General features: G+C 46.4%; 1 protein-coding gene across 5 annotated transcripts in view; it reads left to right on the forward strand.

The window, feature by feature from the left end:
- The first annotated feature begins 2,439 nt into the window (after nucleotides 1-2,439).
- TCF12 (transcription factor 12) overlaps nucleotides 2,440-26,519 on the forward strand; it is a 137,743-nt gene continuing 113,663 nt past the window's right edge. For 4 of the 5 annotated variants that reach the window (XM_015409186.1, XM_015409187.1, XM_015409189.1 and 1 more), the window contains exon 1: nucleotides 2,440-2,512. In XM_015409186.1, coding sequence (XP_015264672.1) covers nucleotides 2,440-2,512 — 73 coding nt within the window. The remainder of the gene's footprint in view (nucleotides 2,513-26,519) is intronic. The other variant, XM_015409190.1, reaches the window with a different exon arrangement.

Here is a 26,519-nt window from a genome sequence, read left to right on the forward strand (position 1 = left end):
ACCGGCGGGACGGGCCGGGGGGGGGGGGGGACCGCGCGCTGGGTGGGAGGGAGGGAGAAGGTGGTCCAGGGGAGGGGAGCCGCGGAGCGAGCGAGAGCCGGAGCCGGCGCCGCCCACCACGTGCGGGTCCCGGGAGCGCCCGCGCCTCCCTCTCGCCTGCCGGGGTCCGGGGAGCGAAGGTCCCGCTCCGTGGGCTCCTGGCGCGGAAGGTCGTGAGAGCGGGCGACTTCTTCGGCCCCTGCCTCGGGGTTAGTGGGCTCTCGGGAGCTCCCTTCTTCCTCCTCCTCCTCCCTGAGCCGCGACCCAGAGGTGTGTGTGAGCCGGGAGCCGGGGGAATGGCGAGCGTGCTCACGCGAAGCTCAGCTCAGCTCGGAGGGAGCGCTGGACTTTCTCAGGCAGGGCTCCCTCCCAGCCACGGAGCGCCGGGAGCAAAAACCCCACTCTGTCAGAGCGGCTGGCGTTAAAAGTTGCGAGCGAGCGGTTTGGCTCCTGCAGTAAATCGGTTTGCTCCGGAGCCCCCCTCCTTCCTGAGCCCAGACAAAAAAGTGTGTGAGCCGGAGGCTAAAGAACTGTGAGCTGGCTCACACTCACTCCGGTTAGGGGGAACACTGTCAGCTGTGGAGTCCTGGGAGCCAGAATTCTGCCTTGTGAGCTCCTGGCGTTAAAGTTGTGAGCCAGCCATTCGGCTGCTGCATCAATCAGTTTGCTCTGGAGTCTTCCTTCCTGAGCTGAGGCAAAAATCTATGAGCTAGATCACACTCACTCAGCTTAGAGGGAACACTGCCAATGCTCCCTCTCAGCTGTGCAGTCTTGTGGGCAAAAATTCTACCTTGTGAGCTCCTGGCATTAGAGTTGTGAGCAAGCGATTGGGCTGCCGCATCCATTAGTCTGCTCTGGAGCCCCATCCTTCCTGAGCTGAGACAAAAATCTGTGAGCTGAAGGCTAAAAAACTGTGAGCTAGCTCACACTCACTCAGCTGAGAGGGAATACTGGTGTCAGCCGATGCTCCCTCTCAGCTGTGGAGTCCTGGGAGCAAGAATTCCACTTTGTGAGCTCCCAGCGTTAAAAGTTGTGAGGAGGCGATTTGGCTGCTGCAGTAAATCAGTTTTCTCTGGAGCCATTCTTCCTGAGCGAAGACAAGAATCTGTGAGCTGGAGGCTAAAAAACTGTGAGATAGCCAACACTTATTCAGCTTAGAGGGAACACTGGTTTTAGGCAATGCTCCCTCTAAGCTGTGGAGTCTTGTGAGCAAAAATCCTACTTTGTCAGGTCCTGGCATTAAAGTTGTGAGCTAGCCATTTGGCAACCGCATCAATTAGTTTGCTCCGGAGCCATCCTCCCTGAGCTAAGACAAAAATGGATGAGCTGGAGGCTAAAAAACGGTGAGCTAGCTCAGGCTCACTCAGCTTAGAGGGAACACTGGCTGGAAGATGGACGGGGAAAGAGGGGACTGGAGGGGGAAGTCGAGCCGCCTGGACATGCTGAAGGGAGGGGGGAGCTCCAAGGCCGGCAGGAGGGATCCAGGGGTCTCTGGCCTCCTCCTGGAAGAGCAGCAGGGCTGCACTCACGCCTGGCCAGCAGCAGGACTTTCCGGTCCAGAAAGCCTCGTGGAAATAGTTTCAGCCAGGCCTGCCGTAGTTTTAGGATGGCTCAAGGCCAGCCCAGCAAGACTTTCAGCCGATGAGGCACTGGCCGCAGCCAGAAGGAATGTTTTTGCCGCTTTCCCAGGGCTGCCGGGCCGGTCTCTGCAGCAGAACAGCTAGATGCTTAAGTAAGGGCACCTCGGGGACCCACGGGATTCTTTACGGGGTGCTGGGTGGGTGGGTGCCTTTGAGAGTCCAAGCATTGGTTCTCCAGAGCCTTTATCCCGAGAATTCTTTGGAAGGGAGTCAGAGCTGCCTTGGAAGGGAGGGTTGGCTCTGGGAAACACCTGCTGTGAAAATCTGGTTTGCTTCCTTGCTGTCACTTTTGTCACTCTTTTGTCATAGAATCATAGAATGTTAGAGTTGGAAGGGACCTTGCAGGTCATCTCGTCCAACCCCCCGCACTCTGTAGGAGCACAGCCGGAAGATAGCCCTACAACGTCCAGCTTGAAAATGTCCCTATTGCTTTGCCCCCCCCTTCTTTTCCACATGTGTTTTGCTCCTTCTGGGACTACTAGAGAGATCAAAACACATTAAGGGGGGACGGGGGACCCTGAAGCAGTGGGGACGATCGAGTGACAAAAATTACAGTGTGGAAGTTTGGCCTCCAAGGTGCCCCTGGACTCAGATGCAGCTCTTCTTCTGCCCTCTGAAAACTACCTACTTTCTCGCCGTGTGTGTCCTTTTTCAAATCCAAAGGCGTGGGAGCTTAACGGCTTGCGATGAACGGAGATTTGACTCTTTAACAGAATGGGAGCGCTTGGTCCTAATCTATAGACATCTGCTTGCTTTGCAGATGTTTTCTCCACCTGTTAATAGTGGGAAAACCAGACTGACGACGCTGGGAAGCAGTCAGTTCAGTGGATCGGGTAAGGTGCAGGTTTTTAAGTGCCTGTTGTCATCCTGTTGTATCTGCTAAAACCTTAATCTCTCGGATTATGTCGCTGTTGAAGTTTATGCAAACAAAACATATAATTCGTAATGAAAATGTATGCCTGCTTTTCTTTTAGCTGCCGACAGAGTTACTGCTTGGAAACCAAAGTGTTGGTACTGCAGAATAGATTTGTGGATTTATTCAGTGGAGGGGCATGAATTGTTTTTAATATGTGGACATTCAGTTTCTTCCAAAGAAGAATTTAATATTGTGTCATTTAACAGTTGTTAACAAAATCTAAATAGCAAATTTTGAGTGCTGTTGTGTTCTATATTTATTACTGTATCTTTAATACCATGGAATTTTTAAGATTAGTTTATTTACAGTTTAAATTAACCTCTTTAGTCAGAATAAATCATGGATGGGCAGGGGAAAAGCACTGGATTCCTAGAGGGAGAACTGGAAAAGAAGCAAGCCTATAGTAACAGCAGTCATTCAGCTGGTGGCGTGGGTATGTTTTAGTGGATGTGTGCCTAAATAATATGCTGTTTAAAGCTGCATGTATCTGGGTGTAGCACTGCCTAACGAAGTATGAAATAAAAAATTGTAAAGATGAGGGGAGCATTTCGCCTTTTCTCTCCCCCCCCCCGCCATGAGTAGGGTTTGCATCTCTTTGAGGTCACTGAACAGTTTGCGCTTCAAAATATTAGCTGAGCAGTTCAGGAATTCAATTCAGGAATTTTAGGAGCTCGTACTGTATCTCCTCGCTCCCTCCCAGTAAGATGGTATGCATGCCTGTCTCATCTTCCTCTTCACAACAGGGGAAACGTAGCTGTTGCTTCACAACCAAGAACAAGTTTTAATCTAACAGTCGCGTGGTAGTATTAATCTGTTGTTCTTGATTTGGGGAGGTTAGGAAATTTTATACTGACAATAAATTGCAGTTCTTGTTACAGTCTAGTTACTTGTTTTCTAAATTGTGGCGGCTTTTAGTGATGAGGATCGAGTGAGACGTGAGGTGGGCACTTCTAGTGTCAGAGTCTTGACTGAGTAGTAACCAGGTACTTCTATATTTGCATCACGCTTGGCTAGTCTATTAGTTCTAGATCATTGGGAATATTATTACTGAGATATTTCAAAGTCTGAACAAGCATTTCTGGGCAGAGTCGATACCTAATAACATTTAAGCTTTGGTTTGATAGTTTAGTGCTAAACATAAATTGTGTCATAGGCTGAATATTTCTCTTCTTGTTTCCTTTTCCTTTTTTGAAAAAAAGAAGGTTTCTCTGCTTGAGACAGCAATAATTAACATTATATCTGCACTGATGTTAACATTAACTATAGCTGGTCCAAAATCATAGCTTTCAGATCTGTTTCTAACTGTGTATAGCATTTAACATTGATGTGGACATGATGCTACCTACAGATGGAAAGGGACGGGGTGGGGGAGGATCCCTGGGAGGGATAAACGGAGGTGGGCTAGATATACTTTCTGTGCAGCTTGCTGGGGGAATTCTCAGTACTTGGACCTCCTTTAGCAGCTAGTGGGCAAACAGGGCTGCAATGGGGAAAGTTTTATTGGATGCTCTTCTGAGCCCCCCAGGCCTCTTCCCTTGTTTTCCAAGGAATTCTCATTGCTATGCTTGATACATAATGTATTGCATACGCAGTGCTTTAATCTGTAAACGCCGAGAGCTGGCAACTATTAATGCCAGCACAGTGCCATGTGCACAGTTGGGTTGCTTGAACCTGAAGAAATTTATCATTTTGGAAAGGTAAAATCATAAAATTTCTAGTGCATGAGGGAGGCATTCATAGCTTAGATTTTTGTATGCAAATAACTTGGTAATCATGTCCAGGAGTCATTTCGTAAAGAAAGAGGTGCAGGAGCTCATTAGCATAACTCATTAGCATAACTTATTTGCATATGCCACACACCCCGGCATCACCGGAAGTGTGTCAGAAGGCAACACCCACTGCTCAGGCTCCACTGGACTGTTCTGGATTGCTAGCTATTGGGGGCGGGGGGAGTGCAGATCTGTCCTCACAGAGGAGGGAGAGCTTGTACCTGAATAAAACCTTGTCTTAAAGGTGCCACTGGACTGTTTTGGACCAGGGGGCCGGGGGGGGGCCCTCTGCAGCTTACCTGGCTGCTTCTTGCTCCGAATGAGGGCTGCTGGGAGCAGGGGGCGGGGCTTGTTGCATGTGCCCGCCCCCTGGGCTCTTTACTGCCAGAGCGCCGCTCCTGTGCAGTCCTGCAGGAAATTACCCCTGATCATGTCCATTACAGGACACAGGGCTTTGATGAACTGACTTCTCTGGTCACTTCTGGACCATAGTTTTGTTTCATACCATCTTTGTTTTCACTTCCTTGGCTTGTGTGAAAGGGAAGGTTTTTTGAAAAATGTGTTGGGGCATTTGAAGGTGATTCATGCCTCTATATAGAATGCTGAGCAGCCCAGTTCCATTCCTGAAGCTTAGTTTTGTATGTCAGGTATTATACCGGCTGCAGACGTCTTCGGGTCTGTGCCAGGAAGGGGAGGGAGGCGGGGTTTTTGCTGGCTTGCTTTCAGGCTGGCTCCTTGGAGTGTTGGGGGTGGGGTGGTTCTACGGCAGCACTGGAAGAACACACATGGCTTTCTGGGTGCAGAGAAGCTTAGTGTGAAGCTTCGATTCTTGATGGACTTCTTAGTTTCTTAGTGTGTATAATGGATATTTACTGTCTCTTGTTGAAGAACTCTTTCTCTGTCGCTTTCCCATAAAACAGGTTTCTTAGTCATAGTCCCTTGTCGGGTGTAACATAAACCTTCGTAACAACTGTGGTTGTAGCACTGTCTAAACTTCAGTTGATATGTATATCTTTTAGCTTCAGCTATTTTAACTTCTTCAACAATTCTGTTCAGAAACAGCGTTCATTTTGACGTTACCCAGTTGGAATTTGTTTCCTCTGCACGTTTGCGTGGAGTCCCGCCTGTCTTTCAGGATGAAACTAGAACATACCAGCCGAAATGCTACGCAGAGGTATTTCTATTAAGTCCAGATGTGAGGAATTTTACCTGCCTTTGGAAAAGAGGCATGCTTTTGTGCACCCTCAGATCGTCCTACATAGAAAGCAGCAGGATTTTGTGGATTGTTTTCATGGTGTACAGGCAAACCACTTAACACTGGATGAATTCAGAAAATGGCTTCACAAGATATTTTCTTTATGCTTCCGGTAGGGTGTGAGGTCTATGTTTGGTTGCCTTTTTTGAAGGACATCGTTATTATTTTGTACACTTTAAGACTGGGGCTGAAGCTGTAGTTGTTTTAATATGTCACTGCAGAGTCAAAACACGTTTTGTTTTGTGGCCTAACTGTATTAATTGAGTTAAGGTGTTATAGAAGAAGAGTTGGCTTTTATACCCCGCTTTTCTCTACCCTAAGGAGTCCCAAAGTGGCTTACAATCTCCTTCCTTCGTCTCCTTTGAAGGCTGTCTGGAAATGTCAGATTGTTCAAAATGCAACAACAGGGTTGTCATAACAGGTGTAAACTTTCAGGAACATACACCCGCTAGACATGCTGCTAATTTGTACTGATCCTGGAAACAGTGTGCTGCCGATAACAAAGTCCACAAATGCTTTGCTGTCTGGGTACTTGAAGGGCTGCTTGCTCCCATCTGAACCTGCGGATCCGTTAAGGTCTTCTGGAGAGGCCCTGCTCTGATTGTTCCCACCTCAACATGGGTGGTCACCACTGGGGCAGGCCCTTTTCCTGTGGTGTGACTTCTTCCCTTCAACAGAATTTAATTCTCCTACAGCGGTCAGGGGCATTAGCATCTAAGCAGAGTTGTACCCCTCAAGGTCAATGTTCCCTCTAAGCTGTGGAGTCTTGTGAGCAAAAATTTTACCTTGTGAGCTACTGGCATTAAAGTTGTGAGTGAGCCATTTGGCTACTGCATAAATCAGTTTGCTCTGGAGCCCTCCTTCCTGAGCTAAGACGAAAATGTGTGAGCCGGAGGCTAAAAAATTGTGAGCTGGCTCACACTATCTCGGATTAGAGGGAACACTGCTCAAGGTTGTTGGAATCAGGGCACTTAGAAGAAAGGTGTAACTCTGCTTAGAATGGCCCTGGGTGACACATCAGCATCAGCCTTACTTGGTAGTTCCGTATCAGACTGGTGATTGCAGAATTCCTTCTACCACCTGACAGGAGGAGACATACAAGAACTTCTGCTTTGCTTTGACTGGCATAACCGCTCAGGTGAATTCTAAACTTAATTCATCCTTTATTCTGGTTTTATCTCTTATTAACTGTATTATGGATGTTTTAAAATTTGTATCTTGTTTTCTGGCATTTTGCCTTCTGTATATTATCGCCCAGAGCCTGGCGTAAGCTGGGATAGGGCGATTAATAAATCAAATCAATAAATATAAATAAATAAAACAATTTCTAATATACGCTTTTGTGGTGCATCTTCTACCCCTGGTTTACAGATCAGTGCAACAGACATGGACTCTCTCAATTCCTATGGCTAATCACCTGAAAAAACGTTAATTACAGCTTTGACAATGCCAAGCTTGTCTTGTCTAATATTATGCCGGCAGTGGCATCCGAATGTTATTGTTTCAAACCGTTAACCACAGATTTTTAGAAGGGGAGAAATAAAGGACCGGAAAATTCTCATTTAAAAAAATGTTCCACCCCATATCCCCGATTCTGGCCCATCTAGCTTGGTACTCTGTGCTCTGACTGGCAGCAGCAGCTCTCCCAGACTCAGTCAGGGGTCTTCCTCAGCCTTGCTAGCTGAAATCCTTTTAACTGAAGGTACTCATGCCTCCGGTTTAGTGCTGGGGACCTGAAATGTGTTCAGGGGCACAAAACTGTAGGGCGTCCTGTGGGTCTGTTAATGTGAAGGGTTTGCACTGGCTGCTGTACGTCTTCATTTGTTAATATTACAATATTTATATTCCACCTTTCTTCATGGCTGAAGGCAGCTTGCAAATCACACGTCAGCATATAACAGTTTGAAACATACAAAATGAGACTCCTGACATACCCCGCCCCCCCCATCAGAAGCCCTGGCAAAGGAAAGGGCCTTGTGGTGACGGTGTCCCCCTCGCCCCCTCAGGGGGCCTGTTCCAGAGACTGGGAGCTACAGTGGAAAAGGCCCGGGGCTCCGGTTGGTGCCAGACGAGGCCACCTGGGGGGGGAGGGGGGAGGAGCAGGCCTCTTGTGGTCAGTGCAAGGGGCGTACTGGAGGAGACGGCCCGTTAGGTCCTGGCCGGCCCCCTGAATCGGGCTCGCGAGGGGACTGCCGGCCGGTGCAGCTGTTTCAAGGGGGTCAAGGCCCGGTCCCCTGACACTCATCAGCCAGCTGCAGCTTCCAGGCTGTCTCCGGGGGCAGCCCAACACAATGTGCACAGTGCAGTGAAATGTGCCCATTGAACTTTCTACCTGGTACTGGATTTGGCATGACAGGAATTTTCAGGTTCAATATTGGGTCAGGGGTCTGAAGAGGAGGAGCTCACTGTTGATATTAGCAGGTCAGTTTCACTTGATATTGCAGGTAGGTGGCTCACGATAGGTTTTCAGTCTGCATGTGATGGATTACATGGGCTCAGTTCACTCCTCAGTAGATGCAGATAATTGAAATTCATCCCAGTTGGCTGTTGCTGGTCCTGCTAGAACTACTGTTGCCATTACTGGTTGTTTATCATAGGGCTGAGTTGCCATTTACTGCCACGCTCTTCTAGAGTTCTGCTTCTTCTTGGTGAAGTGCTAGGGGGGGGGGCATTGCACAGCTCCTTCTATGTATGGGTTTCTGAGGGCTGCTGCCCAGCTCTGCAGGGTGCGGCTGCTTGATGGGAACGGTGCAGGGCCTTGGAGGCGGGTGCCTGGAGTCTGCCCCTGCCACCCAGATCTCTCTCCTGTTTCATTTGATGCAGATTTTTTTGTGCTTGGGACCTGCGTGTGTCTGAAGAGGCAAACCAAATCCCAGTAAAGTTGAGCTAACGGCCCTAAGTCCTTGTGACGCAAAGTCTGGGCTAGCAATACTAAATGGAGAACAGTGCTAGATATGGCATACCATAAGCAATATAGAGAATGGATTATAAAAGAAGATAGCGTCATATAAACAATGTAGTACGTGCAATAGACTGCAATTTTATTTCTGTTATAAAAGCTCCCTCTTGAACCAGTCTATTATACTGCAGCCTTTCCCTTACAAAGACAGGTTAAAGCGCTTGGGGCTCTTTAGATTGGAGAAACGGCGGCTGAGGGGTGACATGATTGAGGTTTACAAGTTTATGCATGGGATAGAGCAGGTAGAGAAAGAAGTCCTTTTATCCCTTTCTCACAGTACAAGAACTCTTTGTGGGCACTCCATGAAATTGCTGAGCAGTCAGGTTAGAACAGATAAAAGGAAGTCCTTCTTCACCCAAAGAGTGATTAACACATGGAATTCACTGCCACAGGAGGTGGCGGCAGCTACAAGCATGGACAGCTTCAAGAGGGAATTAGATGAACATATGGAGCAGAGGTCCATCAGTGGCTGTTAGCCACAAGGTACAGATAGGAACTCTCAGTCTGGGGCCAGTAATGCTCTGTATTCTTGGTGCTTGGGGGGGAGGCAACAGTGGGAGGGCTTCTGGTGTCCTGGCCCCACTGCTGGACCTCCTGAGGGCACCTGGTATTTTTGGCCACTGTGTGACAGAGTGTTGGACTGGATGGGCCATTCGCCTGATCCAACATTGGCTTCTCTAGAGAATAGATTATAAAAGAAGATAGTGTCGTATAAGCAAGGTAGCAATACTCCTTCTAAACTATGGAGTCTTGTGAACAAAAATTCTGCTTTGTGAGCTCCTGGCATTAAAGTTGTGAGCGAGCGATTTGGCTACTGCATGAATTAGTTTGCTCTGGAGCCCCATCCTTCCTGAGCGAAGACAAAAACGTGTGAGCTGGAGGCTAGAAAACTGGGAGCTAGCTCGCACTAACTCAGCTTAGAGGGAACACTGCAAGGTAGTACATGCAATATACTGCAATCCTATTTCTGTTATAAAAGCTCCCTTCTGAACCAGCCTATTTTACGACAACCTTCTCTCCTCTGCAAAAAGGCCCTCCTGAACGTTTCTGTCTTACACATTCCGTGTATTGGTGGAAGTGTGGGGACTTCCTTCCCCCTTCAGGCAGGCCATTTTACAAGGTAGGAGGAGCTCATATACATACTTGGCCATCAGACTTTACCATTATAGGTAATGGCTGTCTAACACTGAAACAGGAAAACATTTCATAACTAGATTAAGACGCATCAAGTGTTTCTCGTATAGATAACATTAGTGAAAGTAGAACATGCGTGCCCTGACCCAGATAGCCTGGGCTATCAGATCTCAGAAGCTAAGCAGGCTTGGCCCTCGTTAGTACTTGGATGAGAGTCCACCAAGGACTACCAGGCTTGCTATGCAGAGGCAGGCAATGGCAAATCACCTCTGAACATCTCTTGCCTTGAAAACACCATGAGGGGGTCGCTGTGAGTTGACTGTGACCTGACGGCGCTTTCCACTGTCAGAACGTGCAAGGCAATCAGGGGTTAGAGAAAAACATTAGATCCAGCTGCTTTAAACTGTTCAGAGTATCGAATTAAGAAGAAGAAGAAAAGATTGGATTGGATTGATACCCCGCCCTTCACTACCCAAAGGTGTCTCAGAGCGGCTTACAAACCCCTTAACCTTCCCCTCCCACAACAGACACCCTGTGAGGTTGGTGGGGCTGAGAGAGCTCTTGACAGAAACTGTTCTTTTTCAAGGACAGCTCTTGCCCAAGGTCATCCAGCCAGGTGCAAGTGGAGGGGTGGGGAATCAAACCCAGTCCTCCCAGGTTAGAGTCCGCACACTTAACCACTACCCCAATCTGGCTCTCTTAACCAAGAGACGTTAGAGCTGTAGCACAAATGTTCAAAGTCGCTGAAATAGAGTTAATGTCAGTTTCTGTGACCCTTTGGTCGTTACCTACAAGAGTATTTAAAAGATGATAATTAGAATGAATACAGAAGGAAGTATCTGGGCTGCCCACGGGCAGTGTGTCTCTGCTATGGAGGAATCCCCACAAATCTACTGCGAAGTTCCACCAGAGGGAGTTCATGAAGAGTGCCAATGAGAATAACCTGTGGTAAGGTTGGAACTGTGAGATGAAATAGGTGCGTGCGGCAAGTAAAAGGAGGGTGAAGGCAAAAAGCCGCAAACGTTGGGAAGCAAACTCGCTTGGCATCCGCTAATAAACGCTGCCAGTCTCGTTAGAGTTTCCCAGTCACAAAAGAGCAGGCCAATGAGGGAGAAACGCATTTCGATAATCTTTCTGTCTACATTTTGGCTCCGTACGCTACTATAAGTATCTCAGCAAAGACACGGCAGTGGAGTCAGAAGAGAGTCTGCAAGAACAAGGATTAGCCTACCTTCTGTTTCCGCTGACTGTGCTAGTGTGGAGAGTCTGCTGTCGCAGAGGACGCTCGGGTATGGGCAGCTGCTGATGCTGCCCATTTGCAGGGTGACCCTTGCAGAAGGGTTTCCTCCAGTGGGCAAAGCTGTCACCGCAAAGCATAGTGGGAGAGGCAGCCCTGCAGATATATGGGTCTAAAGCCATGAAGGGTGGTTAACCAGTATTCAAATAGAACCTGGTAACTGCTTGCTAACCAGTGGAGTGATTATGGAACACAGATGGTAATGTGCATACTCATCATAACTCCTGATAGTAACCGAGCTATGGTATTCTGTACCAGTTGGAGTTTCTTCGTTGACTTCAAGGGCAGAGCCATGTGCAGAGTATTACAGTAGCCTAACTTTTAAGATTCCCATGGGTAGATAATCTGAGTCAAGGTGGGGAGCCATGTTCCAAGTTAAATGAAGAAAGAAAAAAGTATTGTCCCCCCCCCCCCGCAGTTGCATTAACTTGCTTCTCCAGCAAGGATGCTGGGTCCAGTATAGCCCCTTGACTGGTAACTGAGTCAGTGAGTGACAGCTGAATACCATCAGAAGTGGGAAGCGCAAAATCCTTAAAGACCTTAATCTTCCTGACCAGCATTACCTCAGTCTTGTCAGGATTAATTTTCAGCTTGTTACACCTTTAGTCATTTTAAGCACAGGAAGTCGGGCAGTAGCTCAGGACCTCTACAATATCACCAGGTGATCTGGATAAAGAGACATAGAGCTGGGTGCCTTCAGCATATTGATAGCAGTCAACTTAAAACCCATGAATGATTTACGCAGAGGTTAAATGAAGGGGGTGTGTGTTTAAGGCTGAGCCTTATAGAACCCCCACAGGACAAGGATGAGGCAGAGGAGAAGGTTTTTATACTTTGCTTTTCTCTACCCTACGGAGTCTCAGAGTGGCTTACAATCTCCTTCCATTCCTCTCCCCTGCCATGGGCACCTTGTGAGGTAGGTGGGGTTGAGACAGTTGTGCGGGAACTGTGACTGGCCCAAGGTCACCCAGTAGGCTTCATGTGGGGGAGGAGTGGGGAATCAAACCCAGGTCTCCGGATTACGGCCTTCTCTCTTAACCACTACACCACAACTCTTCTCACACCAACCATTTTGCGTTCAGTCCATTGGGAATTATTTAAACCAATCCAAAGTATATCCCTTGATATGTTGTCAAAGGCTTTCACGGCTGGAGTTCATTAGCTGTTGTCGATTTTCTGGGTTGTATGGCTACGGTCTTGGCATTGTAGGACCTGACATTTCGCCAGTAGCTGTGACTGGCACCCTCAGAGGAATCACACAGAAAGACGGAGGAGTAGTCTCTGTGTCAAGGCGAGAAGAAAAATGGTAGGCAGGTAATTTATATCTACTCAGGAAGGTGGGTAGGGCTGAGTCATTATCTTGTACGAGTTTCCCAGGCTGTGAAAACATGTTAATGGAGGAGCTTTCCTGAGGAGGTTCTTTTGCATATGGATTGTTTCCTGAGGAGGTTCTTTTGCATGTGGACTGGCTGTTGAAATTCTAATCTTATCTGTAGTGCTGTTGTCAGATGTAGAGCCTTTTGACATTGAAATATCCCTTGATACTTCTGTTTCCAAATGTCTCAACAGGATGGCATGGGTGATCATATCATAGGCTGCTGATAAATCCACTGTTCCGACCTCTAGCAAGATCGGTTTTTAAAAGCACATCACACCAGTATTCTGCTCTTCGCTTCTGCCACCTTTTGCTATCTTTGTAGGAGGCAAAGTGGTGTACATTAACACGTGTGCCTGTGAATGACTTAAGTTCTGCCTACCGCATGTCTCAGTTTTGCTTATTTTTGATCTCTGGGCTTGACAGCAACCCCATATAGAGGTTCTCACTCTCGCAGGCTGCTTTTTGTCTTTCGAAAATGCTCAAGGTTGGAACCTGAAGACCTTAAATTTGGGTTCACCTTCTAAGAGGGGCTGATGCTCAGCAGAGGCACATGGCCTGCATGCAGTCAGCTCAGTCCCTGGCGGCTGGGGGGTGGGTGGGAAGGACCAGGCTGTAGGTGATGTGAAAGGCCTCTCTGCCTGAGACCCTGGAGAGCGACTGCTAATCCGGAGAGACAGGGCTGACCTTGGGAGAGCAAGGGGTCTGACTTGGTGTAAGAAAGCTTTGTTACAGTGGATGTGTGTTGCTTCTGATGACCAGGGGCTTCTTCTGTTGAGGACTATAATGTCTTAGCAGTTTTACTCTGGTTTTAATTTGGTCAATGCAACAGCATTTTCTGTGGAACTACCTCTTTTTTCCAGTTTTAACTGTATTATGGGAAAACTTCCCCGTAAACTCATCATGGTTGACTCTTGATGTCCAGACTTTCTGGATGAGAGACTGCCTGGGAGTCATGCGTGAATTGCTGTGGAGGAAATGACCCGGCAGGAGCATGAGAAACAGTAATGTCCCGAAGGAGTAGCAGGGGTTACATCTCTTTAATTGGCACTAGGTTTTGAGCTGCTTTTTGTCCCTGCAAGTCCTACCTTACCAAGATTTTTCTAGAGCAGTTTTGTGTTCATGACGCTCAAACTGGTAGAAGTTCAGTGCCTGGAGCTTTTCTTTTTTTCCTAGAGAAACTTTGGTGGCTCTCTTTAAAAATCCCTTGGAGATGATGGCTCGGAATGGTTTCTTTTGTGGGTATCAGTGGATCGTGTCAGGGGCCAGGAAGAGCTTTGCTACTTTGGTTTCTGCTTGTGTATTTATTTGTTCCTGACTGCCAGTCATGACTCAACTGGTGTTGCTGATAAATCCACTCTGTAGCTGAAGATGGCCTGTCTCGGTTTCTAACTTTAAACACATTGGTTTGGTTTGAAAGCTTGGTTGTTATCCTGGGTGTTTTGCAAAAGTGACACAATCATTTGCAAACAGTTTTGAAGGTCAAGTTTTTTCTTGCTGTAGGATGAGATAATTGGTGATTTTATGTCTTGAATGAGTGTTTTGTATTTCTGTATTTGGAAAACAAAGCTGTATTTATAAATACAACATTCAGAAGCATAAAGGACATACTTTTTGGTGAAGATGTTAACTGAATACCAAGGAAAATCAACAAAATAAGCTTTTGTTGAGTTTTATAATATTGCACTATGTATGGGCTAACCATGGGTCTAAATCTACCCAAGTCTTTTGAGCTTTGTTAGGTACGCTTGTGCCGTGGGGAGGGGGAGGGAGTCGGGAAAGAGAAACAAATGCCTTAGAGCTCTCGTGTATAAAACGAGATAGGAATCATATTCTGGGCTATGTTTAAGGATGATCATTGGTGGTATTTGGGGCCTGTGTATGCCGTGTTTAAAAGCATTTGGATGGTTGTACTTTTTGTTGTTGATTTGATTTGAACTTTGATTTGATTGCTGTGGGGAGTGGTTTCAGCATTTTTACAATCTGCAGTATAGTAAACCATGTTAGGGCAGGGATGTGAAATCTCTGGAAATTTTGATGCACTCAGCTTCAAAACCAGCCTTTTCTTTGCCTCTGTGGGAAAAAAAACAGGAAAAGGCTGGTTTTGAAACTGAGTGCTGGAGGGGGGGACCTGAAATTTTGAGAACACTAATCAACCCTAAATTTGTTTTATTGCCGTAACAAAACTAACTACAGTGTTTTATATCTTAGAATATTCATGAAATTTAAGATTATTAATGCTCTAATTTTCTGTAAGTAACATTATGGATATAGCCAATATTAGAGTGAGTTACAGATTGGTGCAGCCTTTTCTGCCTTGCCACAGATGTCGTAGTTTTGGATATCTGGGAGTCAGGAAACAATAAAAGCGAGAAATAGAAAACACGCATTTTGTGCTAAACAAAATAAAGCGTGTTCTGTGGACAAACAATGTGGTACACTTACAATAGGACTAGCGGCAGATTTGGATATTAGGTTAAACATTATAACATTGAAAATTATTCATTAGTGGATTATACAAATTACAGCATTCTTATTGTGGTCAAAATTAGTCACATCTACACAATAAATATGTTTGTGTCCAGATAATGCACAGGAACTATCATTATCATGTAAGACCATCTGTAGCATTAAAAAACCTTTACTACATACATTTGTCTTTGAAAGTGTCCCCCCCCCAAAGTCCTTAAAAATATAGTATTGATTCCAGTGCTTCTCCAAATGTCTAATTTTTCCTCTTGGGAAAATAGAGGCTGTTGGGGGTGGGGGTCAGGGGAAAAGACCCTTTTTTCTGTCCCTCCCTTGACATCTCTGACTTCAGGATCTGGTCCAGACCAGAAGCAGGGAGTATAAATGTAAATGTCAATGAGTTTTAAGGAAAGGGGCCCTTGGCAATTAAAAATGATGCTCAAACTGACGGCTGACTCGTGACATCCAGAGACAGCAGCCTGAGATTTCTGTTGAACCTCAGTTAAGGGATCCCAGATGGAAAAGTGAAATGGGTTTGACCTCCTCCTTCAGTGATAACTTCAGTTTTATCTCCTGCAGTCTCTTCCCTTCCTTCCTCTTGTACCTTCCCTTCTGCCTTGTTCAGCCAGTGAGCTGGTGACACTGTCTTCCTTTAACCCAACTGTGTGCTGCGTTGATCCTGTCCCTCACCACCTCCTAGGTGGCTTTCACGCAGAGAGGCCTTTCCCCCATCTTGGCTTCCAAACTGGAGTGCTGGCATGAGCGTGGCAGCACTTCCACATGACACTTTTATTTATTTACATTATTTTTAGTCCTGCTTTCTCACAGGGACTCAAGGCGGATTAGGCAGAGTTGAGTCAGTACAATCAACAGGATGGGACAATCAGTGAACAGAAAAATTAGGACTGGGTTTGTAGAACCAACCAGAAGTCTACAAAACAGAACTGAAGTGAAGCACAAGTGTTAGCGTGGCACATTAAACGATCCAAAATTACCTAGTAGGATCCTGCGTACAGCAGGCTATAAAGAGTAGGGACCATCGTCCCTAATGATTTATGAAAGGGGCTTTGTGAATTGTTTTGATGATGTGCTCTAATCATCCTCTTTTCAGGTGTTCCCTGTTAATACCCAAATAGGCCTGAGTTGGGGGTCTTCATAGGAGCATACCCACTGGGACGATTAGATCTCTTAACTGAGGGAGGATCCTTGAATTGGGTGTGGCGGGGAGGCTGATCAACACTTGATATGCTCTTCACCAAACCTGCTTCACTGTATTTGTCTTTGGAAGGAATGCTGTCCAGGCATGTTTTCACACCATCTGGAAGGAATGGGGCACGTTTTTCTTCTGTTAAGTTCCTGCCTGCCTCAGTGACGTCTTCCTTACAGGTGCCATTTTCATGCCATTTTTTCCTGCCGCACCACCTCAGGAGTTTTGCAGCCTTTTAGTTGCTCTGAATTCCTGTTTTTCATTTTTACAGAATGACCATCTCCAGCTCTTTTCGTTGCAGAGCTATAAGGAGAAAGGTGCAGGTGGTTTTTTTGTTGAGGTTGCCTGGACCGGAACGGAGAGGCAGAGCTGCTAAGCGTCTTGTGGGTGTGCGTGTGAAAACTTCAAAACCCATCGCGCAGTGATTTCTTTGCATACCAGGGAAAGGAAGCTATGAGTCTTGTATTGTTTTTGGCTTACAGATTGGGGTTAGGGCAGCCTGTAGCTGCATGATGCCTCATTTTTCTGGCTGAACATAAAATTTACAAAGTTCTTCTAAGAGGTTTCATCCCTCATGTTATCCATTAACTTTGTGCTTGTAGAAGCAGTCGTATGAACTCGATGCTCTGCACTGGTGTCCTCTTTTCTTATGGACCAAGCTGTGTGCTTTTCACAGTAGTTGAATAAACTCTCTGCTTCACACTTCTCTCTTAGGTCTAAAGTCCAAGCGAAGCATCACAGATCACAGATCACATTCAGCTGCCTTCTCTACCAAGTTGTCCTGTTTGAGATCAGCAGGTTCCTAGCTCTGAATCCCTTCTCGGAGTAAGACCATCTTGGTGAGGCTAGAGGCAGGCGTAGTTCTGTTGCAGTCCCTCTTTCATGGAAAGCTCTTCCCAGAGAAGCCTGACCATGCCAATGCTGGGATTGTTTGGAGAACTCGTTAAACTCGGCCTGCACGACAGCACTTCTAAACAGAGATATGAATGCCTGGGGGGAGAGGGAGAATCCAGGGAGAATTTCCCCCCCATTTTCTTCTGAGGACACTTAAGAACATAAGAGAAGCCAATGTTGGATCAGGCCAATGGCCCATTCAGTCCATCACTCTGTGTCACACAGTGGCCAAAAATCCCAGGTGCCATCAGGAGGTCCAGCAGTGGGGCCAGGACACTAGAAGCCCTCCCACTGTTGCCCCCACCCCCTCCCCCAGGCACCAAGAATACAGAGCATCACTTGCCCCAGACATAAGAACATAAGAGAAGCCAATGTTGGATCAGGCCAATGGCCCATCTGGTCCAACACTCTGTGTCACACAGTGGCCAAAAATACCAGGTGCCACCAGGAGGTCTGGCAGTAGGGCCAGGTCGACAGCCCTAGTACATGACACCACCGAGCATCTGAGAGTGGATGAGGGCATGACATGGCTGCACCCTGTGGGCTGCTAGTGGTGTGCCAGAGAGCATGCCCACGGGTATGGTACCATTGCCATAATCAGACCTCTGTTCCAGCAAATGTCCCACTGTAGGCCAAGGTCCTACAGTGGTACCTTCAGGGAACCGCATTCCAGCGGGCTGCCCTGATCACAGCACGGAGGACGAGTCAGTACAACAATTAGGGAGTCCTCCTGAGTAAGAGAAAGTGGACCTCACCCTACAAAGTGTTTGAAAACTTGAAATTAAGAGATTTAGTTTTCAATGGCAGCTGCAGGTTTTTTTTTTTTAAAAAAATAAAGTTCTGGATGTGCTTGCTCCAAGACTATGTGTACACATCGTTTTATGAACCCTAGCAACTGAATGGGTACAACAAACAGATTTTGTCAGATGGGAAAAATATTCCCAAATCAATTTCCTCTGGAAAACAGCCTTGTCCATTGTTCTCTTTTGAGAGTAATAGATAAAATTCATGTTGACAGTTGGAGATACATAGCAGTGTCTTGCCTATGGCCGTGATCTAATAACAAGGGGTTATTGTAACGAGTTGTCTAAAGATTCAGTAACTAATCAAGGCATTTTTCTATAGCTGACAAAGTGTATTCTGATGACTACAAGAAACAGTGTTGTGTTAATATTTATTTACTTCATTTTATAGTCTCCCTTTCTCACCGAGGGAGAGTAGATGTGCTACTATGCCCTGTACTTTTAAAATGTTTAATTACTTGAAGGGTAAAACTGTATGGGGGATGTAAGCCTTAAGGGAGATACGAATGTAAATCCAGGCACAAGAGCATTTATGACTGGCAAGTTTGGGATTTCTGGGTGCCCTTGGTGCTCTGTGTTTTCCCATAATCCATCTAACGAGACACTTCCTAAAGCAGGGTGAGTTGCCTTTGGTGTGATAACTGGCAACACAGTTGCCCTGAAACCGCAGTTTCCTCTCTGTTTTGGCCTGAGAACCCGCTGCCCCAGATTTCCTGAGCTGCCCGCGGAAGCATGTTTGTGCCTCTTCTTCGCAGCCTGTGTCCACGTTTGCTGCTTATCTAACTTCAGAATTCCTCTGCTTCAGAGGTACCGTTGTCGTGAGTGAAAATGGAAATCAGTTTGGCAAAAACCCAGAGAACGGATTCACTTCAGTTTGTTAGCTAAGGAGCTGATGCTGTTTGGAGGCAGGGTGGCCTCCTTAAAGGTGGGGGTCTGAATGCGTACGTGGCTAAATGACAGCCCGGGGCTGGGGCAGTACTGGCCACGTGGATGGGAGGTGTAACGAAATGGCTGCCGGGCAGAGGCAGCAGTGTATTTTAAAATGGATGCCAGCCTGGTCGTCCTTAGGAGGGGGGAGGTACTCCATAGGAAACTATGGAGCTGCCATACCTCCCTGCCTACAGTTCCCAGAAGCTTTAGAGAAAAGAGCGGGGGAAATAGGGACACACCCCAGGGGCGGAGCCAGGCAGAGAAAGGCTTTGGCTCCTGAGGGGGGGAGTTCGATCTCAGCCTAGCCTGGCCTTCTGCTCAGCTTGGACAACAGCTTCGAGGGAGCGGACAGGTGGGGCTCCTGTTACCACAGACTCCAGGGCATTCAGGCCACGATAAACCATGGTGAACAGCCAGGAGGGCAACAGTACCAGTGACCAGTCCAGTGAAGGGTTGGGGTTTCTCCACAACAACAGGAGGGGGAAAGTAAATCCCATCCTGAGGCCCACGACCTCCAGAGATAGAGAGGGTGTGTGTCGGGGACAGAGGAATGGCGTTTTAAATCCTGTTTATCTTCTGTGCCCAGGTTGTGTTGATGTGCATGTGTTTAAGTTCTGTGTCTAATATGTATATAGTTCAAATAAACCTTTTTTTGAGTTTAAGACCTGGTGTGCCTTGACCACTTAGTCCTCCCTGCTCGGCACATTACCAGAAGCAAAAAGGAAGCCAGGGAACCCAAATGGGCCCAAATTGGAGTGGTTGCCAACTCTCCAGGGGGCGCCCAACAATTGTGGTACCAACTCCCAAAGGTTGGGGAATCAGCCAGAGGGGTCTCACTGTCCCTCTAGGAAGGTGGTGTCCATTCAGTGAGTGGTGGCAGCGTGTAAAGAAGGGAAATAGCCCCACCAGGAAGGGTGGGAAGTCAAAAACGGGCTTGCAAGCCACAGAACGGCTGCTCAGTCTCCCAGGGCTGAGGGCAGGTCCCCGTTTCGCCACGGAAGGCATCAGAAACTTTCCCTCTACACTTCAGCTTTTAAAGAATAAGAGTGTATGTGGGGCTGACTCAGTGGGAAAGGTCGGTCTCTAAGTCATATTGACATGAAGAAATTGTATACTGTTCAAAGTGTACTTGAATCCAGTTGTTAAGCATCACTTCTAGGCTAGGAGCTATGTCATGCTTTGGAATGACACGTTTTATGTGGGTAGTCCGCTCGGCTTCTTTGCATTTAAAAGTAATGAAAAATAAAGTCAAGTATTGAAATATTTGGAGAGAGGATGTCTGAGAAAGTTCATAATGCTGAATTTGAAAGGAAATGTCAACTATGTCTTGAAGTTAGGATCCAGTTTGCAGAGCTACTTTTACTTGGCTATAACATAATCCCTCCGATTTTGTATCATAAAACAGCAAGATTTTATTGCCAGAGCTAAATTACTGTCTATCTTTGTGGACAAATTGGCTTAAATATTAGTTTAAACCTGTTAAATGCTAACTGGCTCGGGGGGGGGGGGATGTCTTTGCATTCCACCTACTAGTAAGTTGTATGTGTTTATTTTCACAAGTTGATATAGGTGTCCAGCCAAGCAGCCGTTCATATATTTTTGTTCAGATCGCTGGTTGTTTAGCATGATCATTAATGATTATTTCATAGTCCGAATGTTTAGTAATGGTTTATAAGCAATTACCAGTTTAGATGACATTCTCATCCAGTGGTACACGGTTCAGTTTGTTGTTGAATAAAAGACCTTTATAGACTCTGAAATTTGCTGCGTTCAAAGACAGTTATAATAGTATATTTTCTTTGGCTGAAAGATTTTTTTAAAAGCTTTGAAAACTTATACTTAAATATTTCCCGTACAGATTGAAGAAACAAATATTTCAGTGAACCACCGCTCAGCTTTCATAGTATAAAATAAATTCTGCTCTCCTGAAAGTATTACATTCTTTCCTTCTCGACTAATTCGTTTTTCTTGTGCCACATTTTGATTGTAATACACCTTAATGTTTGGTTCTTGCCAAATTCCTGTTCTTGACATTCTTCTCTTCCCTTATGTTTTGAGCAGTAAATTCCCTTGCATGGCTAGACCTTTGCGATTCATAAGGATGTCCTTGACCTCCACTCCCTTTTCTCTTAGGTCTTTTCCCAAGGCCTTGATGACTTCTCAGGCACTGATTACTCATGGTTTAGTTTTAATTTCCAGTTTCACTTTTATTCCATAATTTGTTTTATCTCCCTGACACATGGTGACTTGTTCCCAAAATAATTATCTGCATTAGAATCAATTCATATTACAAGATTAGACACTCATCACAGGAATTTGTCTGTGTCAGACTGGGGCTCGTGGACTCCAGCCCTGTTGACACAAGGGATGTTTTGGGATGCTGATTTCTGCCTGCCTCTCGGCACATGTCCCTCCCTCCTCCTCTGGCTGTGTGCATTTTCCCAATCACACTGTGGAATTATAGCTCTCTGGTGTCAGGATAGGTCTGAATGTGCTTTAGTGTGGATCTTAGCATAAAAGAAGCCCTAATCTGTAATTATTACAGATTTGGAATTGTAATGTGTTCTGAATGGGGACAGCATTTTCTCAGGCTTAAATTTGTTTTCAGTGTAATAATTACGAGTTCAGTTACTAGATCCCTTTACTGTCTATTGGTGGTATTTCTAATAAAAATCCCATTAAAAAGCAGCACACAAATGTGTAGGCAAATGGGTTAGCCTTCTCCTGTCACCAGGAAGATAAGTGTTGCCACCTGATTCTCGTGTCTTTGGATGGCATTCCATAAATGGGACTCAGCACCACTTACGCTTAAAAGGTCACTTTGTGGTCATCCCTACCCCCCCCCCAAGAAACTGGCGCAGGTGCCCAAAAGGCAAGGCAGGTTTGTATGTGAGAAGGTGGGCCTTCGAGTATCTTGGCCCCAATCAGTTGAGTATAGGTCAAAAACAGCACTTTGAGTCATGCTCAGAAATAGACTGTTAGCCAATGAGGTCCTTTGAACACCCATCAGCATTACATTCAGAGCAGGATGTCTCAGTTTGCAGCCCTTTTGCCATGTTATAAACCAAACACTTAACCACACAGGACCGTTGTGAGAATGAAATCGAGGAGAGGAGAATGTTTCTTCTCTGTCTCGTGCTTCTTGGAGGGAGGGGCACGATAAAAATGCAGTGAACCATATGCAGTACGCAAATAATCTAACAGGAACATTGTTAGAGTGCGGATAGTTCTGGCAAGAGAGTCTGCTGCATAAACATTAAAAAGTAACAGGCTTTAAAATACCCTGAAAATAAATATTTATTATTTGTTATGTTTACCTTCACCGAAATAAAGGAAGCAGCCCGGCCCCTGATCTGTGGGTTTCAACTTTAGGTTTGTACAGCTGGGGACATTTCACAGTTGGAATTTGAAGTTGGCAGTTGAAGGTGGTAGGTGCTTCACGTGTGTTGTCTCTGTAGTCCTTACAACAGGCCTTTCGGGTAGGTCAGTACTGTTATTGTCTCATATTTTAGATGGAGGACTGGGGAAGGTTAAATAAAGGAGCCTGTCTTGTCTGAGGCCATGTTGTGGTTTGTGGCAGCAGTGAGATTGGAACCAGCTTGGTGTTATGAATCAGCCAGGCACAGCCAACCATGAAGAGGCAGAGGACTCTGTGGAAGAGGAACAGGCAGACGAAGAAGTTCCCAACTCCCAGTCACCTGCAGACGATCCGCTGCAGAAGGCTACTGCGACCCTGCCGAGTAGCAATTCACAGGCAGTCGGGCCCCTGGCTCAGAACCAGATATTATCCCACCATCCACCTCGCCTCCCTTTTCTCCGGAACTGCTGGAGTGTAGGCGGAGGAGGTGCTGGGAGGAAGGCAGAGTGTGCGATTAGCAACTCAGAGACCACTGCATCTAGTCAGTAAGGAGGAGAACACACACACACACACACCTGCATGATGCGACCCCAGCTGTGAGATGAACCCCTTGGCCATAAAGGGTGAAGAGAGGGAGAGACTGGCCGTGGAAGCCACACATGGAATTACTCCTGACCTCTCTGCCACACAGGCCCTGCCTCATGACTTTGACTCTTTGGAGTGTATCTGGACATCGACTTTTGGATTTGCTCCAAATCTGATCCTGTGGCTGACTCTGTGCATGACCCAGGGACTGGACTCTGACCACACCACGCTGGTTTGTGCCCTCACCTTGCCTTGCTCACACCTGAGCTTCGCCACCCAGCCTTGTGCCTTGTGGGTGGGACACTCACATTTCCTAGTAGCTTGCTTTGTCTGCTATCAGCTCTTGAACTGTATCATTGCATACAATACTCAGCCGTAAGATGGTTTTTGTTAAACGCTGATGTCTCACTACCTTAATGCAGAGTGTGAAATCACAAGGACTGTACTGGAGTCACAAGCTATGCTGCCGGGGAGCTCTCCTCCTGATGTGTACGGTCTGCTCTTTCCTGGAATGGAATGTTGATTAAGGAGTTTCCATTTTAGTGCTGCAGTCTTGCCGTGCTGGAAGTTGCTGACAATGTTAAAAAAAATCTTCCCGGTGAAAAAAAACAGCTGAGATTTAACTCCTAGATTTATGATGGCAGGTAGGCTTAAGATCTCTGGAATGAACTGCATCTCTCTTCAGGTTACTTTTTAAAATAAGAAACCAGGGCAAGGAATTGCAAATAGTTGCCTGTCTTTAGCGAGCACACACATCTGTATCAATTCACTGCAAAATATGTCTTACTTTGATAGTTATATAGTGCCTAAAAATGTCCCAGAAGTATTTAGTGAGAATGAGTAAAGTAACTGTAGAATCCTTATGTTCTACTCTTTCGGCCTCAGATGACTGAATGCAGAAGGAATTATCGTAGAATCCTTATGTTGGGCCTCAGACAACTGAACATAGAAGAAATTTTATAGCTAAAGTCTGAGAAGCTTGGAAAGTTGTTGAGAAGGCCGGCAGCAAATGCAGTATCATCATAAAGTTGCTGGGAGACATCACCTGGGGGCTTAGATTAGAGCTGAGGTGTCATCAATAGTCTGATCACAGTGAGCCCTGTATTTCTTTATGTGAGCATCTAATGAAATTAAAAGACGCCTGCTACTTGGGAGGAAAGCGATGGCGAACCTAAACAGCATGATAAAAAGTAGAGACATCACCCTGCCAACAAAAATACGCATGGTCCAAGCAATGGTATTCCCAGTAGTCATGTATGGCTGCGAGAGTTGGACTATAAGGAAGGCCGAGCGCCGAAGAATAGATTCTTTTGAACTATGGTGCTGGAGAAGACTCTTGAGAGTCCCTTGGACTGCAAGAAGATCAAATCAGTCAATCCTAAAAGAAATCAACCCTGACTGTTCCCTGGAAGGCCAGATAATGAAACTGAAGCTCAAATACTTTGGCCACCAAATGAGAAGGGAGCACTCACTGGAGAAGACCCTGATGCTGGGAAAGATTGAAGGTCAAAGAAGACGGGGACGGCAAAGGATGAGATGGTTGGACAGTGTCATCGATGCAATGAACATGAAACTGAGCAAACTTCAGAGGACAGCGGAAGACAGGAAGGCCTGGCGGGATCTAGTTCATGGGGTCGTGAAGAGTCGGACTCGACTGTGCGACTGAACAACAACAAAAAGTGACTACATTTAATAGAACAGGCTTCATAATGTTGTGTACGATGTAAAACATGTTTTGGTAAGAACCCCTCTGATTAAAAAAAAATGCCAAAAACAATCCCCCTGAGCAGTTTTGTATTTTTCAGAATTTTTGTTTCAGTTTTTATATCACAGAAGAGCACAGATTTGATTTGGTCCTTTTAAATCTTGTTACGCGACACACAACTACTGTTGTGCTTCTGTGGAAAGGCAAAGAGAAGTATATTGGCTTCCTCAAGAGAAAAAAAGTATTTAATTTTGCTATATAGATCTCAAAGGAATAAATTTTTGTTGTGCAAATTTGTGGTCAGTTCTGAAATTCTCCTTCTTTGGCGGAAGACAGCTGGCGTGGGTCTCAAGGTATAATGGGATTTGGAACTGAGCTGGCGGTGTGGGGAATCCATCCATCCTTCACGCTCAGCTTTGTCACCTTGGGATTCTCTTGAGCCCTGACTGACAGTCCAGCCTCCCGTCTCAAACGGTGGCCAGTCAGTGCCTCTGAAGGGCCAACAACAGGGCACAGAGGCTGAGGCCTTCCTCAGATGTTGCCTCCTGCCACTGGGATTCAGTGGCTGACTGCCTCTGAATGTAGAAGTTTCCTTTAGTCACCATGGCTAGTGGCCACTGATAGACCCCCCCCTCCTCCAGGAATCTATCTAATCCCCTCTTAAAGCTGCCTACGCCTGTGGCCATCACTACATCCTCTGGCAGCGAATCCCACGCCTAAGACAAAAGGCAGCCCTTGTGGCCAGGGATGCTGCAGAGGCTCCTGTCCTCTTTGGAGCCAGAATTATGTCCCCCCCCCCCCCCCCCAAAAAACCCCCCCCGCTTTGAAGACTGACTACTGTCAAGTGCTTTACTGTTTGATGAGCCAGTTTGGTGTCGTGGTTAAGTGTGTGGACTCTAATCTGGGAGAACCGAGTTTGATTCCCCACTGCTCGCAGCTGCTGGATGACCTTGGGTAATCCATAGTTCTGTCAGAGCTGTTCTTGAAAAAGAGCAGTTTCTTTCAGAGCTCTCTCAGCCCCACCTACCTGACCGGGTGTCTTTCGTGGGGAGGGGAAGGGGAAGGAGTTTGTAAGCCGCTCTGAGACTCCTTTGGGTAGTGGAGGGCGGGGTATAAATCCAATCTCTCCTCCTCCTCTTCCTCCTCTGGTTTGCCTTTGTAGATGAATAGGAAAGGACCATTGCAATCCAGAGTAACTCCTAGGTGAATCAAACAATACTTACTTCTGAGTAAGTCTGCTTAGGATTGCTCCCTACATCTGATGAAGACTGCTGTATCCCACCCCTTGGCAAATGCAGGGAGGCAAGAACACATCTGGTGAATCCGCAGCAGTTGCCCCTAGGTGCTGGCCTGTGTTCTTCCAGGCACATATAGCCCATCTCCCTTAAGATCATCTGGCAAACCTCTGCTCGGTTTCCCCCCCTTACATAAAACCATTCGGAGCAGGTCCTTTAATGGGACTGTACCCTTCCTCTTGGAATGACCTCTCAGTGGAGGGAAGAACTGGCCTGCCCCTCGTGACTTCCGAGTAGAGTTTGCGGGCTGATTTCGGGGCCTGCTCTGAATCACTGTTTTCAGGGCCCTTGAGTCCTTGGTTCAGTGCTGTAGGCTTATGTTTAACGCCGGCCTTTTTCCTTTTTGTAAACCAACTTGAGCCAGGACAGGGGGACGTATAAACATTTTAAATGGGAATGACTAGAACTGTGTACATTCTCTTCCTTCCTTTGTTTTTAATTTGTGAACTGGATGATGTTCTGTTTATCTACAGTTGCTTTTCAATGAAAATTTAAAAGCCGGTTTTAAATGGGAGGGTATGCCAGTGTCAGTAATATAAAGCTGATAAAAATAAAGCTGGGAAAAATAATCTGATTTTTGAATTTGGATTGTATTTGTTTGCCTGAGCCAACTTGAGCCAGTTTGGTGTAGTGGTTCAGTGCATGGACTCTAATCTGGGAGAACCGGGTTTGATCACCCACTCCTCCTCCACTTGCAGCTGCTGGATGACCTTGGGTCAGTCACAAGTTTTGTCAGAGCTGTTCTCTCAAGGGCAGTCCTCAGGAGAGCTCTCTCAGCCCCACCTACCTCTCAAGGTGTCTGTTGTGGGGAGGGGGAAGGGAAAGGAGTTTGTAAGCCGCTCTGAGACTCCGAGTGAAGGGCGGGGTATAAATCCAATCTCCTCCTCTT

The sequence above is a fragment of the Gekko japonicus genome, unplaced genomic scaffold (assembly GCF_001447785.1).
Source record: "Gekko japonicus isolate JY-2015 unplaced genomic scaffold, Gekko_japonicus_V1.1 scaffold167, whole genome shotgun sequence".
In the NCBI taxonomy this organism is placed as follows: Eukaryota; Metazoa; Chordata; class Lepidosauria; order Squamata; family Gekkonidae; genus Gekko; species Gekko japonicus.